A 19,995-nucleotide genomic window follows, 5' to 3' on the forward strand; every position below is an offset into this window, starting at 1 on the left:
TGTCGCAATAGGCGTTTTAGTGGGTAAACCACAGGTCTCGTCAGTCTAGGGAGTCCCACATAACGTATGCGCAAGTATGCGTAATGTCTTTACCCTCTTAAAAAACCGGCCAAGAGCGTGTCGGGCCACGCTCAGTGTAGGGTTCCGTAGTTTTCCGTATTTTTCTCAAAAACTACTGAACCTATCAAGTTCAAAACAATTTTCCTAGAAAGTCTTTATAAAGTTCTACTTTTGTGATTTTTTTCATATTTTTTAAACTTATGGTTCAAAAGTTAGAGGGGGGGGGACGCACTTTTTTTTCCTTGAGGAGCGATTATTTCCGAAAATATTAATATTACCAAAAAACGATCTTAGTAAACCTTTATTCATTTTTAAATACCTATCCAACAATATATCACACGTTGAGGTTGGAATGAAAAAAAATATCAGCCCCCACTTTACATGTAGGGGGGGTACCCTAATAAAACATTTTTTTCCATTTTTTATTTTTGCACTTTGTTGGCGTGATTGATATACATATTGGTACCAAATTTCAGCTTTCTAGTGCTAACGGTTACTGAGATTATCCGCGGATGGACGGACGGACGGACGGACGGACGGACGGACGGACGGACAGACAGACATGGCGAAACTATAAGGGTTCCTAGTTGACTACGGAACCCTAAAAAGAAGGACAAAATGAACACTGGGATGGGACAGTTGTAGTGATCAAAGGCGGGTTAGTTTTCAGTTTAAGTATAATGAACATACGGCACAGCCTAATCGAAGGCGGGTTAGTTTTCAGTTTAAGTATAATGAACATACGGCACAGCCTAATCGAAGGCGGGTTAGTTTTCAGTTTAAGTATAATGAACATACGGCACAGCCTAATCGAAGGCGGGTTAGTTTTCAGTTTAAGTATAATGAACATACGGCACAGCCTAATCGAAGGCGGGTTAGTTTTCAGTTTAAGTATAATGAACATACGGCACAGCCTAATCGAAGGCGGGTTAGTTTTCAGTTTAAGTATAATGAACATACGGCACAGCCTAATCGAAGGCGGGTTAGTTTTCAGTTTAAGTATAATGAACATACGGCACAGCCTAATCGAAGGCGGGTTAGTTTTCAGTTTAAGTATAATCTTTGGTATAATGAAATTAATGAACGTATACGGCACAGCCTAATATTATGCGTTCTGGTAAATTACTATGTCTCATTTGTCTCAACATTGCGCTCCATTTAGACGATCAAGAACTTAGATGCGATTTCATCACACAGCGGTATTTAGCAGAACTTGAGGCTCGAAACATTGAATTCGTTCAAATATTGTATGCAAGTTCTCGTAGGTATACGGTCATATGGTGTGAATCGTTTTGAGTGATTTACAGTAGTAATGCTCAAGTAATTTTAATGTGTATACAATTTGCTTGTAGACTCACCGGCGTCAAGGTTATTTATCTTTTTCAAATTACATACTCCTAAAATACACACGGCTATATGTTTTTTTAAATTTTGCTTCAATGTCTTACCATAAAATAAATAAATTCAACTTACTTGTAAAAGGAAAATTAACAGATACATTAGACAAAAACCCCTTCGGCGGATGCCTCACAAACGGCATCGACAGCGAAGGCGTTATCGTCATGGTCGTCCCAGGAGGCAACGCCAGTCGGCCATCGTTCGTGATCCAGAGTATCCTCTTCTGCCGGGAGTGGGGGATGTTCTCCTTAGCTTGACTGTGCGGAGACGCCATTGGGAGCAGGGCCGCCAGAACTATGCTCAGTATGACGCGGGGTACCGTTGAGTCCATTGTGAAGCTGTAAAAAGGTGACATTTTTAGGTTTCGTGTTCATGGTTACGAAGATCTTCGAATGGATGATATTATCCGAAAAGTCAGATATGAATCAATTAAAACATGTTTTTACAGGGGCTTATTTTACTATCCATATTTAATGTGATTTTTCTTTAACGTGAACGGATTTTATTTTAGTTGGGAGTGATTAAAGTAGTGATTCATTGGATTCAATGCTATTTGTGTATATATATGCCATAGATATAGGCCCTTTGATTTTAGCTACGTAATACGTCAACTGTCAACGTCAGGATTGTCAGTCGTCACTTTTGTAAATACAATCAGTGAAAAACGTTTATAATTATTTATTCATTAGATATACCTACAATTTTAAAATGAAGATAGCAGAATGCAGTCATATACGGATAAGAGATGGAAACAATTATGGGATGAACGTGGAGCGAACAATAAAACATTTAGAAGACCTTTACCAGATAGATTTTCGAACTTTGCCACAATGGGAAAAGCTTGTACAACGAATGCACCTTGCAATTACAGATTGCAAGCGAAAAATACAAGATTCAAAACGTCGCAAAGCCACTATCATCGATAAACTATGCATAGAAGCATGTAGGCCATCACCCTTTGAGCTTACGGACGAATTGGCTAGAACTGCTAAGACATGGAAAGCACTAGAAGCCAATTTGAAGATGAAGAAAGAATCGATTTTAAATTTGACAGAATCAGTTCGTAGCAGTGTACATGATGAGACTGCTTATGGTGAAGTGATGGGTGAACAAAGTTTAGGACACCAAAATACGGATGCATCCCCGGAGCCAACTGTAGATGACAATGTAACAGTGCCAGGCTCACATTTACCTACTTACGTCTGCGTAAATCAGCACAGGCGTGTATCTGTACTACAATCTGATCAAAGTTCTTTAGGTTTTGGAGCTTCAGGTACAACAGTAATGCCTACACAATTTGTGAAGAAGCCAGATGAATGGTCAATTTTACCTCAAAGTACAAATTTAATTAGTGTTCCAAATAAAATCATTATTGAAGAACAGTCCACCAACGAACAAACCATATCGTTTTCACTGGTCACCTTTAGCAGTGAGTACCCGTATTTAAATTTACGATTCAAAGGGTTAACTGATAATACACCATTTAAACGGGCAAAAATAATTCCAGCTACTCCGGTAAAATTATATCCAGGGTTAGCAGTACATTTTAAGTTTGTTTTTAAACTTCGGCCGAAATCAGAAGATTTTGCGCTTAATTTGTTTTTTAAAGTGGGCCAAAAAGTTTTGGCTGAAGCTCCTGTCGAAGGATTTTGCTTGCCAGTAATTGGTGCTTTCTATAGAAGTCTTGAGACCATACATGTAACCAAAGAAATCAATATACCACCTGCGTACTTCTGGCACATCAATGCAAAATGTGGTTTTCCATTTAGTGATATTACTATCAAAGTACCCTATAAACGTTGGTACGACTTACATATAACCAAACGGAATTTAAATTTAGTTCAAGAATCAGAACATGACATTTTCTCAATTGAGCCAATGTCTCCTAGCTCAACAACAATAGATCAAAGAGATCTAGACCAAGAAGTTATAGCTCAAAGTAAAACAATTGTGTCCTCAAATGAATCCCAGGAGGAAACCGAAGCAGCTCTAATTTCAAACTTCGCTGCATTATTGATAAATGATGCAATTGAACGGGCATTAGATGTTTTTGTTTTCGAGAAAACATATTTGCCTTTGGAGCCTCTGTCAAAACAAACTATTAAGGTCTACCAAACAAAAGCAGAACACATAGGTTTCCATCAAAGTCTGTATGACTTTAAGATTACGAATCCTGAGACGGAAGAGACTGTTTTTCACAAAACAGTAAAGATTTTTGGAAATGTTTTACCGAATCCTGTACAAATAGAACCTGGTTTACTTGACATGACTGTGTCACCTATCGTTCAGGGACGTTGTGAAGATCATTTTACAATTACAAACAGTAGCAAGAGATTCCCTGTGACTATTATAATTAAACTCACATCAAAAATGAAGCAGCTCATTCGCATAACACCCATGGAAACTTTGATACCAATTGACACACGCGTCAATTTTTTAGTAGGATTCTGTTCTAAAGATCTAAATAAAAGAATAAGAGAAGATTTTGTGCATCTGACAATTAAAATTCTTGTGGTTGGAGATAAGTCGGTGTATCATAATGTGCCTCCAATATATTATGAGATTTTGGCACCTTGTTCATCGGAATTTTTGAAATTGTACAAAAAACAGGTACGTGATTAACATTGATTAAAGTGTAATTTGCTTTAATTTACTGATATCGAGTGGTATTTGTTTTGTAGGTATTGTATGGTGTGTACGGAAAGAAAACAGTCACAGTAAGTACTTAATACGAGTATAATGTTTAGAGATACCCACTCTTCTCTTTCCGAACAAACGTCCTTCCTTCCAAATCATTAAAATATTGTATTTTATTAACATTTAGTTTCACTGCATTCAATTTTCATTAAAACATGTTTAGGTAAGGTTTTATTTACTGCATTCAGCATAGGTTTTAAATATATTTTATTTTAAAACATATATATGGACTCTGTAATGGCAGCCGTAGTTAAATAGACAGTTTGATAACCTTAACCAAGTCAGTTAGATGACGGTGACAAAATATTGTATACTAAGGCGCTTTTGTCCCATTAATGTACATAAACATAGGTATATTTTGCTACTTTGTACGTCACTTTATTTGATGCTGTTCAATCGGTATCAGATATATCTATGCGGCGAAAGTGGTCACAAAATTTGAACATACACTCTATCGCCTTGACAATAGGAGCGGCACATGAACCTGAACTAGTTTGCAGCCACAATCGCCAATCAATCTTTAATTCAGTCTACACATTGTAACCGTAATACAGTCGTTCAATTCTGCAAAATAAATATGATTGCTCGATTCACCCGGATTTTCTCAGAACTTACATGTGAAACATATACATAAATTTACATATTACTTTACTTGGCGCAGTAGTCAACAAAATGTTGGGCGTAGTTCGTCACAGCTAATCCTATCTTCGCTTTTAAGAAAAGACTGTATTTACTCAACATTTTAATAACACATACGTCATTATTTTTAGTTTTGCAGCCTCCACTGCAGGCTTTCCTCATAACCGTTACAATGAGTTGGTATTGTCTCGACAACAATCGGTAAGCCGTCACGAATATCAACTCTGGAAAATGTGATTATTTAGGCCAATAACCTTCTGACGGGTTAAGAGCTAAAGCTAAATAAGATTAGATGACATATGAAAAAACTTAAGTACACAAATTATATTATATATGAAGTCTAAGACAAACAGAGAGGAAATATCTAATTTAAGTCACTGTACGTCATACCATCAGACTGCAGCGCTGGCATTAATTAGTTAAATTAAGTTTTACGGGCCATTATTTTTCTATTTGTCGCCTTGACTAGTGAATCGTCTATGTCTGACTCTTCTACTTGTGCTACTACTACTTCTCATATACCTACGTCCGAATTATCTCTCTCTTTCAGAATTCAGAAAGCCGCGAATCCCGTACAGGGTGATGATTATATTCGACTCCGATACGGTTTTTTTAGGTATACCTACTGACGAATGTTAAATCTGAATTCAGACTTGATATTATAAATTAAAATAGATACTTAAGGTCAGTGCGGGCAAGACCGGCATACTTTATTTGAAATAAAATTTGAGTAGATAAAACTAGACTATTAAAGTAGTCTGGAGTGATCCGCATGGTCCTATGGCTAGCAAATTTTATATTCTACACAGCTTTTATAATACTTTGGCGAATTAAAGTAAACTTATGTGTTAAAAATCACGTTTTTAAGGCTCGGCGGGTTGACCGTCCCTACGCGCTACGGAAAGACCGTCTACTGCTCGTTGTCGCGTAAAATCATATGGAAATAAGTATCAAAATCATGTTCATTGTTATATTCTGTAATAACAGGGAGTAATGTGATAGATATTAAAACAAATAACGTTGATATTTTCAACATAATATGTTGAAAATAATATGGTGATATTATCAGCATTTTTCTATTTATAAGGCAAGACCGTCATATGTCCCGTAAATGAGGTTGATTAACTTCTTTTTTCAGGTCCAGACAAAAGCAAAGCCGAAACTTATAATTAAAATTAACCTACAACACCCGTTTAAACTCGACTTATTTTCCATAAAGCCTAAAAAAGGTGCCTTACTCTTATATGCCGGTCTTTCCGACTAGGCACAATTTCGAAGTTACATATTTCAGGACATAAAACAATAAATTGAACGCGATTTAAGAGCATTAATTGTACTAGACAGGAAGAACGATTATTAAATTAACACGTTACATACATAATGCACAAAATATTCCAACTGCTTCTATTTTATTTAAATGTTTTGCGTATAACCTTGTTGAACTCGATGGTCGAGTTCGAAACACGAATCAAGTTTTTTGTTAACTAGTGTTCGTCCTAGGGATATGTATTGAAGAACAATGGATTAAGGATGAAAAACTGGTATACCTTCGGAGGTGTAAGAAGTGATAGGTATATAAATACAAAAGTTATTATACTCAGTAGACGGTCTTTCTGGATAGACGGTCTTCCCGACACTGACCTTAGATAGATAGATATCCGTTTATTTGCTTGTCACAATACACACAGAATACACAAAAGAAATAAGTTCTAAAAATCAATGATCCTTCATTCCCACAAGATTTTCATGAGACAACAATAAATCCGATTGTTCAAGATGTTCCGACAATGATTACTCAAACAAACACACAGCCTGCCTGATGATAAGCACATTGCAGGCACTGTAGCCTATGAACGCTTGCGGCGTTACTAGAGGTGTTACTTGCGCGTTACCGACCCTTTGGAAATCTTTGATCTTTCGCGGCAGAAAATTCCTGACCTTGAAATAAAAAAAGTCTAACCCCCTTATTCATAAATGTTCACTAAAGTTATGAAGCCAAGAAATTTCGTTTGTCCCTTTCTATCATATCATTACGTCGGAAAGGGCCAAATGGACTTTATCGGTTTGATTTTTTTAGTGTAATACGTTTAAGAAATAAGGGGAAAAGTATAATTCCTGTCTATGGTGCGAGGATGGACACCCAGCCGATGGCGAGTGGTGCGGTTCAGATTATGAATTCCGGACGTGTAAGTCTTAGGACTCGTTACTCAAATCCGATGATTATCCAATGATTGACATTCATTCCGGACAATCGCTTTCGCAAGGAATTTGAATTTGAGGATAAACGCAATGACGAATTTGGATTGGAAAAGTTGGCACGAGATTTGAATTCGGGTGTAATCGAGTTTTGAAACTTATTGGAACTTATCCAACTTAATTCTGACTTGTTTGTAGGTTATGTACGAATATGTACTTAACTTAGAAAGTCTGTTTTTGGAAATTAATGTTGGTATAGACGTGTTTTCAGTCTTTGACCGCAAAATATACAATTATACATAGAGTGCGTTGTTTACGTAACCAAGTTTAAATTATATTATTCTGTCTGAGTTTAGTAATACAATAGAATGATTTAAAATACGATTGATTTCAGTTTTTACCTAAAGCGAGCAAAACATACAGCGTGTGGATTCCACACGGGCGAATAATTTATCCACTTACAGTATACCTATCTGATCATACGAATCGCATAGGATAATCATTTTGTTAAAAAGTGTTATTAATAAAGAGTATTTTTTTTTACCGGCCAATAAGTTAATAGGTCCTAAATAAAAAATAAACTAACGTGAACGTTTCAATGAAAATAGATACCGATACATCTATGAACTCTGTACTTTTACCTTTTACGTAATAAGTACAAATGTAACATTATATTTGTAGGTACATGTTGCAAGCCTAAAAACAAACCGAGTAAAGGTTAACTCAAAAAGTCATAGATTTAAATAAAGAACAAGGAAAGAAAGCCGTATACATGAATATTCTAATAATACTTGACACTTGTTCTGCGAAGCCGATTCAAACATTTCAAACGTTTCAAAACCTTTACTTCGTTCAGCTTGTTGTAACACACTAAAATATTCACAGTGAAAATGAACAAAACGTTTTACGTTAAGTGTATATATTTTACTATGGGCTTAAGGCACCTACTAGTTGAACAATATACTAATAAATAATATATGCGTAGGTACAGTCACCGCCAATAATATCGTACAAAAAGAAGCCTGCATAAAATATCTGACACACTCTTAATGGCTCTAGAAATAATATATATTGTGTCATATTATTGCCGGTGACCTTGTTTTTGTGTGACATTATTGCCGGTGACTATACTTAATAATAAGGATGGTAGGAACACTGGCCCCACGTACCCGAGTACCTACTCCTGGGGAGTTTTGTTACCCGTAAGTGGGACAGGACTCTCTACCTCTGGCTTGCCTTGGCTGGCCATCCAGAGTAGACTCGTTAGGGCTACTCCAGAGGTGGAAGTGAAAATTTGCATAAGGCGCGAGTTGGTACAGTGGCTTGACAGCCACTGGACAGAAGCGGTTAACACCTCTCGACACGTTTACGTTATAGAGTATAAGGTAACATATTGCATCCCAACGTCAAAGTGGCTATGATATTCTAAACGGTTAATTTACTGTATGCCAACTTTTTCTCATCACCAATCTGTCATTAGCCACCGGTTCCATTAAGCCCTGTATCAAACGGCGCGGCGATGAGTTTAGCCGCCAGTTAACCTCGCGGGACCTGTCCGACGGCTTGCGATGACCTAAAGGCAGTAGATTCTAGACCGTGGATGTACTGACGATTAAACTGATAGTAAAATGGTCTTTTACAATTTATTTATTTAGTGCACACTTTACAGTCGCTTTCAGTTAAATCTACACTTAATACAGGAGCATCAATATGAATTCATGAGCACATCGTGAACAGATATTTTTGTAATGTAAATGAGCGCGAATGACAGACAGTGTAAAAGGCAGAACAAATGACATCAACGCGCTACTGTTTAATGAAAAGATGTTCGTTGATGTCTTTTGTATGTGTCTATCTAACTACCACTTACCTAAACTCTTAAAGACTTCTTAGAAAATGTAACCAACAGGACATTCCGGATATATGTAACTTTTATTTATGTCGGTCGTTCGTTACGATTATATTACGAGTAAGTTTTATTTTCTTGTTGCAGCTTTTGCCACTATACGGAAGCTCGCTTGTTTAGTGTGTGCAGTAATAAATTATTGTCTAAGCATTATTATTTTCTACATAAGTTTTCCAGTATTTTCTTATGATTTTAATAAATGCGTTGTCTGTTATGTATGCTGTACCTATGCATACCTGTCAGACATGAAAAGTGTACTGAGCTCAGTAAGTCAGTAACACATAGGTAGTTATTTTACCGAAACCATATTCTTAGACATAATATTAATAGGTCATACTGAAAATTCGTTATGAGCTGGAGAAATAAGTACCTATCATATCTCATACCGACTAGTCAACCACTAGACATTTATTTCGCGAAAATTGTTTCGAATCATTACGTATTTAGCTCTTCAGTCAGGTTTGCGGTTCCTAATCGCGTCTTTCATCTCAGCCAAATGCGTTATTGTTTTAACCTGTGGTGTCTTTATGGCCCACGCTGGCGTTTATTACCTAGAACTGATGGCTTGTGCCAGTTTTGTACGCAGATGTTTGTGAGAAAATTGGTTCTGGAGGTCTAGTAATGGGATTTAAGAAAATTGTGAATTTTACATGGTCTAGGATATATCATTTCTCGTAGATATGTTGGTTTGGTTATTCATCAAATTATCTACTAGTAATATCGACCTACAAGGATTGATAGCCTGATGTATACCATGATATGATTGTACAGTAAGCAATAAATGGAAAAAAAAGCATATAAGTTTGCAGGAGGGCACCTATTCTCTACGGCTTGTGTACCAGCTGATGCAAGAAGTGTTTGAATTTTCTTGTTAAGAATCGTAAATTATAAAAAATATGTCCAACCAAATTGTAGTAATGTACTCGTATTCAGAATTACCGAATTCCGAGCGAGACTATTTTAGTCGTTACGGCCGTTCGTAATAACGTAATAATAATAATGTACCACCTGATGTATACCATGTTTATCGCAATAAAGTCATTCATTCATTCATTCATTCGTGTACTTACTACCTATCTTAGAGTTAACTTTTGAGGAATGTTTGAGATTTTAAAATATTTTAAAGAGGATATGTGTGACATTCAATTGTTTTTTTGTTGTTGTTGTGTACTGTCGTTGTTGCCCTGGTACGCCTCAGAAATATGCCTCCAGGACCAATGATATTGACAATCATCGTGCATTGAAACTTGATGCAGAAGATACATAGGTAAAATATAACTAACCTAGGTTAAATTACTTAATACTTAGTTTAAGGTAATATAACTTTTACGGCAATAATTCCTTATTCTGTTATCTAACACGGGTGGTCACTAAGCACGTACCACAAATGGCCACTATTCTACGTTACGACGACGCGTGGCAAGTGGCTCTAGCTCTATGTTAATGTTGTACGTGGAATGCTTAAAAGTTGAGTATCTATACGTGTCGTGTTAGTTTTTAAATACTTGTAGGTGTTAGAAGGAAGGAAGGAATAAGTAATTTGGGCTGCATTTTAAGCGACTCTTTCCGCGATAGCAGCATCAATTGCAAGTCTAGTTATCGTGAATGAAGTTTAGACTTATGTTTAATCAATACTACCTTAGATATTGTATCCATTCACCCAAAAAGTCCTTACAGATGTAGCGTAGTGCGACAAGGGTTTCATTCGTATTTTTCCGGAAACTGTCGTATTTGTCATGCTAGTTCAGTCAATGTCAGTACATCTTGTACATCTTGTACTGAGACTGACTGGTGTGGGTCCTGCCTCTGCGTGGCTAATAGTTAGTAGGTTTGTAATAGTTGAATTATTAAACGTGAATAAGAAGTAGGTACCTATTAACTAACAATATTTGACCATGTGTTTGCTACACAAGAAAATTCTAAGTAATAAAATGTTTGCAAACTAAAGGATCCATTCCACCGGACCACCGTCATTGAAAATTGACACTTAAAATAAAACATAAAAAACTCCTACGTACAAATATTTTTGCAAAAACGTTAACCCAAAAACATACATAGAAAGCATAAGCATAAATATTGAGGTGTATGTGCAAGTGAAAAATAAATAGGTTCAAAAGGAGGACGAATAAGTTTATCGTGACACTTGGAACAGGCTGGACGGGTTGTAATCCTTGTATGACCATTTTATATGCGCGCGATTCACTTGCAGACGCAGATCGCTTTAGTACGGTAACTAGAAAGAGCATACAGAGGGTTTACTGGTGAAACCCGATAAATCGAGATAATTTGTCCTTGAAATAACAACATCATCATCATCCTCCTTGCGTTATCCTGGCATTTGCCACGGCTCATGGGAGCCTGGGGTCCGCTTTGACAACTAATCCCAAGATTTGGCGTAGGTACTAGTTTTTACGAAAGCGACTGCCATCTGACCTTCCAACCCGACGGGTAACTAGGCCTTATTGGAATTAGTCCTCACGATGTTTTCCTTCACCGAAAAGCGACTGGCAAATATCAAATGACATTTCGCACATAAGTTTCGAAAAACTCATTGGTACGAGCCGGGGTTCGAACCCGCGACCTCCGGATCGTAAGTCGCACGCTCTTACCGCTAGGCCACCAGCGCGCGTCCTTGAAATAACAACATTGTGGAAATTATACCAGGTTGCTCATCTTATTAATAAAACAAAAATAAATGAATATGCTTGGAATATTTGTGGACTGTAGAGATTTTTGAGTATCTAAATATTCGAATTTAAACTGTCATGAATTATAGTAAAATTAAGCAAATTTGAATTAACTTGCGTATTTTTATATGCGTGCGGTTCACTTGCAGATTAAGATCGTTTTAGTACGGTGACTAGAAGGAGCATGGAATATTTGTGGACAAAACTAATTAATTAATAATTAATGGGTATTCAAATTTAAGCTATCGAGAATTAGTTATACTGAAATTTAACAATATATGTAATACTTACTAATATTTAGTAACTTGCGCGATACAGCCACAAAGACTAGGAGGTCTCCATTACGCACTAATTATTATGTAAAAACATTTTAATGCTTAATTATTATTCAGTAAAGTAGTTACTTTACCACTAAAATTAAAAGTAACAGACTTCATAATAAGTACGAGTAATAGTTAGTGTTGAATAACAGGTCAGAGTGTGACCAAATATACGGTAACCTTTACATAATTGGGTTTATGAACCTAAGTACTTATAAATTGGATAAAATCCTCATTACCGTATCCTGAAACAAATTATATACTCCTATCAAGAACCATTTGATCATCCTTGCTCTTATTAACATATGTAGGTAAACAACTGTTTTGATATAAACAAAATCAGTATTTGGAACTTTGAAAGTTAATTGTGTTGGAAGTTATTTGAGCATGAGAAAAGCTAACAACTACCACATTTGCTAAGTCTATTGAAGGTAGTCTGCGATAAGGCACATTCATGTTTATTTGCACGCACATTAGCCGCCTACGATATAGGCTCGACATTCAGCATTTCATTCATTATAAGGCGCTTAGCTTTACTTAACTAGAATGTAAAATATAATTATTAAGGTAAGATAATTTATTTGCTATTTATTTGGTTAACTTTTTACATCTCATCAAGTGACACTTACAATAATCTTATATAGTGGCGGCAAAACTATCTAAAACATGAACTTATTTGTGAGTGTGTTTAGTAAAACGTCCCACTTTGTCGGCTGCCATTAAGGCGAGATTTACTTATGTCTTTATAGGAATAAACTGACAAAGCGGCTTTATAGCAATCGACAAAATGGGACGTTTTCCCGTGCACACTCACATTTGTAGAGCCATATAGGAACGTGTCACTTATTATTTTGCATTCTTCTAAGAGTATTCGTTGTTCATTTTCAAATGCCTCTGTAACTAACTGTAGTTAAGGAATCCTGCTTCTGTTTGTAAATGGTCAGCATTTTATTAGGTAGTCGAAGCTAGTTATTTAAGTACCTATAACAAACTCCTATGAAATTATGATTTTAGGGCAACACTTCTACCTACATGCCGATAAGTAAAATAGCTGCCAACTTTTTTTGGTCAGAATCTAGTAAGTATTATGATATTGTAGCTAAGTTCACATGAGAGATGTCAATCTCATTCCTGTATCGCTTAATTATACCATAATTAAAGTTAATTATACCTAATTTGTTATTAATAACAAACTTCGCACGTACCTAAGTAGCGCTTAATGAAGACTATTCAAGTTCAATATCAGTAAGTGTAAATTAAGTGCTATTATATCATAAGGAACATAATTACACTAATTATTTGCGCTTAACATATTTTATGGTCCTTCGAGCCGGATCTCAATCATTCAATCCGATGGAGCATCTGATTGATAGTTATATTTAGAACTCCGTTCATAATAACTACTTTGAAATTTTTAAGACTGCTTTTATTAAGACTAAATGATCAAATTGCACAGGTACCTACCTACCTATAAGTTGTTTTAGTGAGCAAGGAATTCACAGAATTCATTTTATGATTAAGCACTGAGACTACTGTAGATAAAGAAAGGAGTAGATCTGCTTCCTTTGAAACCAATTATTTAATAGCTACATTTATCTAGTTTTAGAAAATGTATAATTTGTTATAGAAATATATTATACGACGAGTGATAAAAAATAATTTACATCGCCCGATAGGGTGATTTGAATGCTCATTTCAATAAGTTTTGTCAATGATTTCAGGTATAATCACTATTTTTAACACACGAAAGCCGTAATCATTGTATTTTATGGCTATTTTAGTGATGAATGTACTTAAAATAAAAAAAATACAAAAATTAAAAAAAAATGTGATAACTTTTTTTATAACATTATCCTATTTTGTTCTTTCTATACAATATATATCTAAAAGCAATAAATATGAATGAAAAGCCACATTTATGTAGTTTATAAAAATATATAGTTTGTTATATAAATATATTACGAAATGCGAGATAAAAAATAATGAAAGTGACGTGGCAGAGCGATCTTGATGTACGGTACGGGTCAGCTTGTATGATTCGATGAGGTGAGGTAAAGGTACTCAAAGCTCTCAAAAAGTGTAGTTATTTAGAGTAATTCAAATTAAACAACATACTCCTATATAGTCTGAATTTAACTATTTATATTACATGAAATGATCGATTGATATGATAGGTCAGATATATACATCTGATCCTAATACATCTTGTGAAATAGTAGTTATCTATATGATTTGCATAATTTATGGATAATTCTTACTTGACATATTTATTATTCCAGATCTGCGTCCTGTACTTTGGTTAACGAGTGCCGAAAATAGTTATTAACCAAAAAAGACCGCCAAATTAACAGCATTTCACCGACAAAAGCTGCCTTGCACCATTTTTGTAAGGGTTATAGGTATATCAAGGTGTCCATTTATGGGGTCAACTAAACCCAATTCAAAATTTGCCATTATTTGCTACTTGTGGCTGGACGAAAGTCTGTAACAATTGGGATTTGGGAGCCTACTTGCCCGCAACGTTGCCTGTTGCTGCAGAAACATGCCTCGAAATTGTCGGATGCAGGTGTAATAAAAAACAGTGCCGCGTAAGGTGCAACCGTAAAAAAAGACTTTTTAAATTAAATGTTCGGAACTGATGTGCTTATGCAGTGGATGTTGTGATATATACATAATTAAATTCAGACTATTCATGTTGTTTTATTTGAATAACTCAAAATAGCTACACTTTTTGAGAGCCTTGAGTACTAGCCCCGATGCACATGTTTTCGTCTAGTCAGACCATTTTTTGAGGTTCTCCTTTGTACAAAAGCAATGTCTTAGTTCAAAAATCATTAATGTTTAATGCTAATACGAATCTAGTTTATTTTTTATGGCACTATTGCGCAATAACTAACTATATCATTGATACTGAAAGGAAGAAGATGACGATATTTTTATTTTATCTTTTATGGATGGGTAAAACCGATTTAAGGGGGCCCAAAGGAAGTAACTAAATTCTGCTAAGCTGCTAACTAAGAACTGCTTTAGGAGAGGAGAACGTGATTAAGACATTTTTTTTGCAATATAAGTCACATGCAATTTTATTTTACAATCAAAATAAACTATATTATAGGACTTTTACAATTTTCTGTACTGGGTCGTGATATACCTACATGTGTAAACGTTATTAGAATAAGTATATTTCTGTATTACTAGATGAACTCCACTGCATAGCGGGTAGTACCTTTACCTCACCTCATTGAATAATGCAAGCTGACCCGTACATTAAAATTTTCATTTTAATTATTTTTTATCTCGCGTTTCGTAATATATTTATATAACAAACTATATATTTTTATAAACTGTATAAATGTGGCTTTTTTTGATATTTATTGCTTTTAGATATATATTGTGTAGAAAGAACAAAATAGGATAATGTTAAAAAAAATTATCACCTTTTTAATATTTTTTTAAATTTTTGTATTTTTTTATTTATTTTAAGTACATTAATCACTAAAATAGCCATAAACTACAATGATTACGGCTTTCGTGTGTTAAAAATAGTGATTATACCTGAAATCATTGACAAAACTTAGTGCCTTAGTACTTTTGGTTTTGAATGAATTTCGACTAAAATATTGAGTATACGATTTTAAAAATTTTATGCAGTTACAGAATTATACATATCAAAGTTTTGAATTCTGAAAACGACTTTAGGTATCTGGAGGATGGATGTTCAGTCATTTTTACCAAACTTCGGCATCCTATCCTAATTAAATATTGACAAATAACTGTCTTTAATAACGGTCGATAGATAAAATCCTGATAAATCCCAGTAATCGAAGCAGACAGCAGAATTAATTGCAACTAAAAAACTTACCCCGTTACATCAACAGGTTTACAGATTCATTTGAGTAGTAGATCCTTAGTACACTTAGGCACAAAATGTTCGGATATCACAGCCTACAATCCTTCACAAGTTCACAAACACAGACGTCTTAATCAGCCGATAGTCCTTCCTCCAGTAATTCGTTCGTCCGATGCGTTATCGACAACGACTTTGTATTCACATGTCGCCGAAACTCTCACACTGATTGTAATGCAGCTCGCGTCCGCGTTTCGTTTTGAAAGACAATAGTGCTCACCCCTGGGTGCATGGTCCTATGGTCCTATAACTCCTAATAGTCCGGGTAGTATGCTCACGCGCATGGTTCGCCTGCGGTGTGCGTCAGATACCGGTACGGAATGGAGGCTCGGCGGGCGTAATCGGTCGATGTCACCTCTCAGTTGGCCACTGGGTTAGCGGCGTTCCTTTTCCTGTCTTAATGGGTAACATACTTCGGTGGGCATCTTACGAGCGCATTGTTTTCCGGACTCTTAAGGGGTATGAGCTAAAAAAGTTGGGGTCCCGTAAAAGTTGTTTTGTAGATTTTTTCGACCATTTAATTAAGTATAATACCTAATCATGCATTAACACGAAGATATATGTATACAGGTTTCTTTACTGGCACTTTACTTCATTGATAGGTAAGTATTTTGACGATGTTTGGAGAACTTGAAAATCACGAAAAAATGAACCGCACAATCCGCACATAGGTTAATTCCTTCCTAATATTTTTTGCATATAATTAAGTAACCATATTATTTATAAATAAAGTTAAAAGATTTTTAACATCTGATTAGCAGAAACGTCTGCAATCGATGCCAACTAGGCTTAGAATATGCCAGACATTTTCCACTTTTCAATTTAAAGTTTCAAGATTATTTCTCATAGCTATGTAATAAAGGAAAGTTAAAATAAATTATAAATTAAGGAGATGCTTATTTTAATATCCTTATTCTTCACAATACCCTCTTCATATAAATGTGCAGTCATTATATTATACGCCCGGCAATTCCTTGCCAAAAATAAACTCCGCACGTAACACAAAAAAAAGTACAAGATGCCCAATACTTTGACAACGATAATAAAACTTAAGCTTTATGTCTAGATCATACTAATTACAGATACGACGTAATAAAACGAAAGCGAAAACACTAAATAAAGTAGATACGTCACATCAATAAGAGGATTGTACGTCCGAACTGGGTCGGAACAGTCGTGAGTGGGGTTTCGCAAATGTGCCCAATAATTGGTACCATAATAACCGTAAAGACGGCTTTGGACGTGTTGTATGTACAGATACGTTGTTATTCTGTTGATGGTTTGAATAACAATATAATAACAGAGGTGGTTGCAATTTGCGGAAGTAACTATGTCCGAGTCCGAATACATATTCCCATGCTTTTGTTTGTTTTGAAAATATTTGACGACCGGCCGGGCATCAGCCATCAGGTATTTCCTTAAATAAAATGTCCAACGGATCGTTATCTGTAATTAGGCGTGTAAACGATCATCAGGTTTAATTTAATCTCATTAAGTTGACAATAACGTGCCGAAATAAAACCAGCAGCAGCTTATATACAGGATTCAATATTGAACTGGTTTTGGCACTTAAGGTAAAAGTAGGTACCAGAACGAGGTAGATAGATGCACACTTTCAATCTTAAGTCATTTTCAATAAATGTGACAGGAGGTGTCATCTATTGGGCATTAGCGTGTTGAACACTGGTACCTTAGTCCTTAGTACCGACGATTTGTCGACCACATACGAGTAAATAGAATTTCAACTATACATAGATTTTTAAGAAATATATATTAATAATAAATATTATAGGACATTCTTACCCAGATTGACTGAGGCCCACGGTAAGCTCAAGAAGGCTTGTGTTGTGGGCACTCAGACAACGATATATATAATATATAAATATTTATATACATAGAAAACATCCATGACTCAGGAACAAATATCTGTGCTCATCACACAAATAAATGCCCCTACCGGGATTCGAACCCCGGACCGCGGCGTAGCAGGCAGGGTCACTACCGACTGCGCCAGACCGGTCGTCGAAATTTCAGGTTCATATTTCATTACTTTCTTAAAGTGAGGCTTCTCTCTTCAAATTAATCAATAAAATAGATTAATTGCTGGAATATACAGGGTGTAAACCTAATACGGGCGAACCTCTTAACGGTGGTGAGTATAGGACGTATAAAATGTAATTAGATAACTTTTACTTAAAATTGAAATATTTTTTTATCCATACAAATTAATTCGGCCCGCAACGTAATGCAAACACTCTCCCGTTAAACGCTCGTTGACAGTTGTCATTGATTGTCATCGCAACCACGTTTACAGTACATTGCTGCTGAGATTTTTTTTCCAAAATTCATTATGGGGTGAAAATTAAGAGTAAATCAAAAACACCTCTTAATTAATGATAACAATATTGAATTATACGCATGGTTTCATTTATCGCCCTTATTGCGTTTACGCGCTGTATAGGTACATTTGGCTTTGAAGAAAAACTTTTTGGATAAATGCTGCTTAGGAAAGCGTTAAACGTAGAATATTGCTTTCTGCTTTCTTCGCCTCCAAAAATCAACAGGACGTTAATATAAGGTAAATCAATGTCGGTGTAAACAAATCAAACCTGAACGATTTCTAATAATGTACAGTCGAGGTCATAAATATGTGAACATATTTTCACCTTAACTCTTTTCAATAAGGTGAAAAAATGTACACATATTTATGAACTCGACTGTACACTGATACTTATTGACGGAGTGTTAGCGATTATCTCTTTTTCATGAAATTATAAAAAGAATCCTGAATTAAAAAAAAACCCATTTTCTTAGCCTGAAAACTACACAAGTCTTTCATTTTACGATATTCAACTCTATTCGTCTAATCTCCATCTTCCGTCGTATCGTAACTCTATGCAGAAGGGTGCCTCTACCATAAATAATGCATTTTACATACCTTTGTCGTGGTAATTAATTTGGCCCAGTTCCGGTGCAGGGAAACTGCAGGTGATTTGTATGCACTTGCACAAAGGATAGCGGAAACTGGGACTGTTCTCTATTAAATATACAGGGTGTATTTGTTTACTTCCAATTGTTCCGGTACATTCAGCAGTGTACATCGCAGCTGTAGATAGCTTTACAGGCTCATCATATTGTGTTAAGCCTTATTCGTTTTTTTTTCTACTTCCTGGCATGATAACTCAAAATGATATTTTGGCCTCCTTCAAATCAGGCATCTTCTGGGCGAGCTCACTCCATCGTAGGCCACGTCTTTGCCTTTGGCTAGTCTGTGGCCAAGAGTAAGCCCATTTATAATGATATAATAAACAAATCACATTACTCGGTCTTGCTTAGGTACCCTGTTTTCCGCCAATTATCACGGTTTACTGCATGATTCCAGTAGTCGCAAGACACGTTGAGGTCGTCACACCATCTTTTTTTTGCCATGTCTGTGCCCAGTTTAACCTGCGAGTTGAGGGTAAAGTCGCCGTCAAAAGGGAACGTGCAAGAACTATAGAAGGCAGCACTGGCCGACTAAAGCGACACTGCGCGGATAAAATGGAAAGCAAAAACTTATATGTCAAACTGCGGTTACATATTACAAACTTTTTCAGTTTGTAAACATGAGTAAATAAATAAAATTATGATTAAAATAATAAAGTACGGCTTTCTTCCCAATTTGTAAACAATGTAAATAAACCCTGTAGTCAAAATGTCTTTAATTTACATTCTAATTAACTCATCAGATACTGGCTAAATCCAAGTGTTTTTAATAAATTCATATCATATTATGATCCTCAACCTTTACGATAATAATAATTGTGCTAGAATATTGATATTTTATATAATGGTTTGTTTACATTGTTGACAATTCTATTGACGGCGATTTTAGGTATTATAATTTTCCTTTAACCTCCTACAAGAAACAACCTGTATATTATTTGTCTATGAGAAGAAAATTCGTGAAGGCCAGTATTCACGTTCAAACGCCTCTGCAAACTCAAACTGACCATTGTTGTGAAAACACCAAGTGATTAAACACACATTTAAATACATAATACATGACCGTGACTTTCGAATATTTCGACTGAAACAAAATTATGCGTGTTTGTTGAGATGTAGTAAACTGCCGGCCTAGTCGACGTGACAATCGTTGACGATATGTGGCGATCAAAGAGCAGTCTGCCTTTGTCGCGCCCCTGT

The 19,995-nt window shown here is 35.7% G+C and overlaps 1 protein-coding gene across 4 annotated transcripts in view; it reads right to left on the reverse strand.

Annotated features, from left to right (window-relative positions):
• LOC125234687 overlaps positions 1-19,995 on the reverse strand; it is a 43,952-nt gene that overhangs the window by 4,925 nt on the left and 19,032 nt on the right. For 3 of the 4 annotated variants that reach the window (XM_048141033.1, XM_048141031.1, XM_048141034.1), the window contains one exon: positions 1,534-1,796. In XM_048141033.1, coding sequence (XP_047996990.1) covers positions 1,534-1,789 — 256 coding nt within the window. In that variant the 5' untranslated portion in view covers positions 1,790-1,796. Of the gene's footprint in view, positions 1-1,533; positions 1,797-15,765; positions 16,150-19,995 lie in introns of those variants that run through there. The other variant, XM_048141032.1, reaches the window with a different exon arrangement.

Source organism: Leguminivora glycinivorella, chromosome 16, assembly GCF_023078275.1.
Source record: "Leguminivora glycinivorella isolate SPB_JAAS2020 chromosome 16, LegGlyc_1.1, whole genome shotgun sequence".
Taxonomy (NCBI): domain Eukaryota; kingdom Metazoa; phylum Arthropoda; class Insecta; order Lepidoptera; family Tortricidae; genus Leguminivora; species Leguminivora glycinivorella.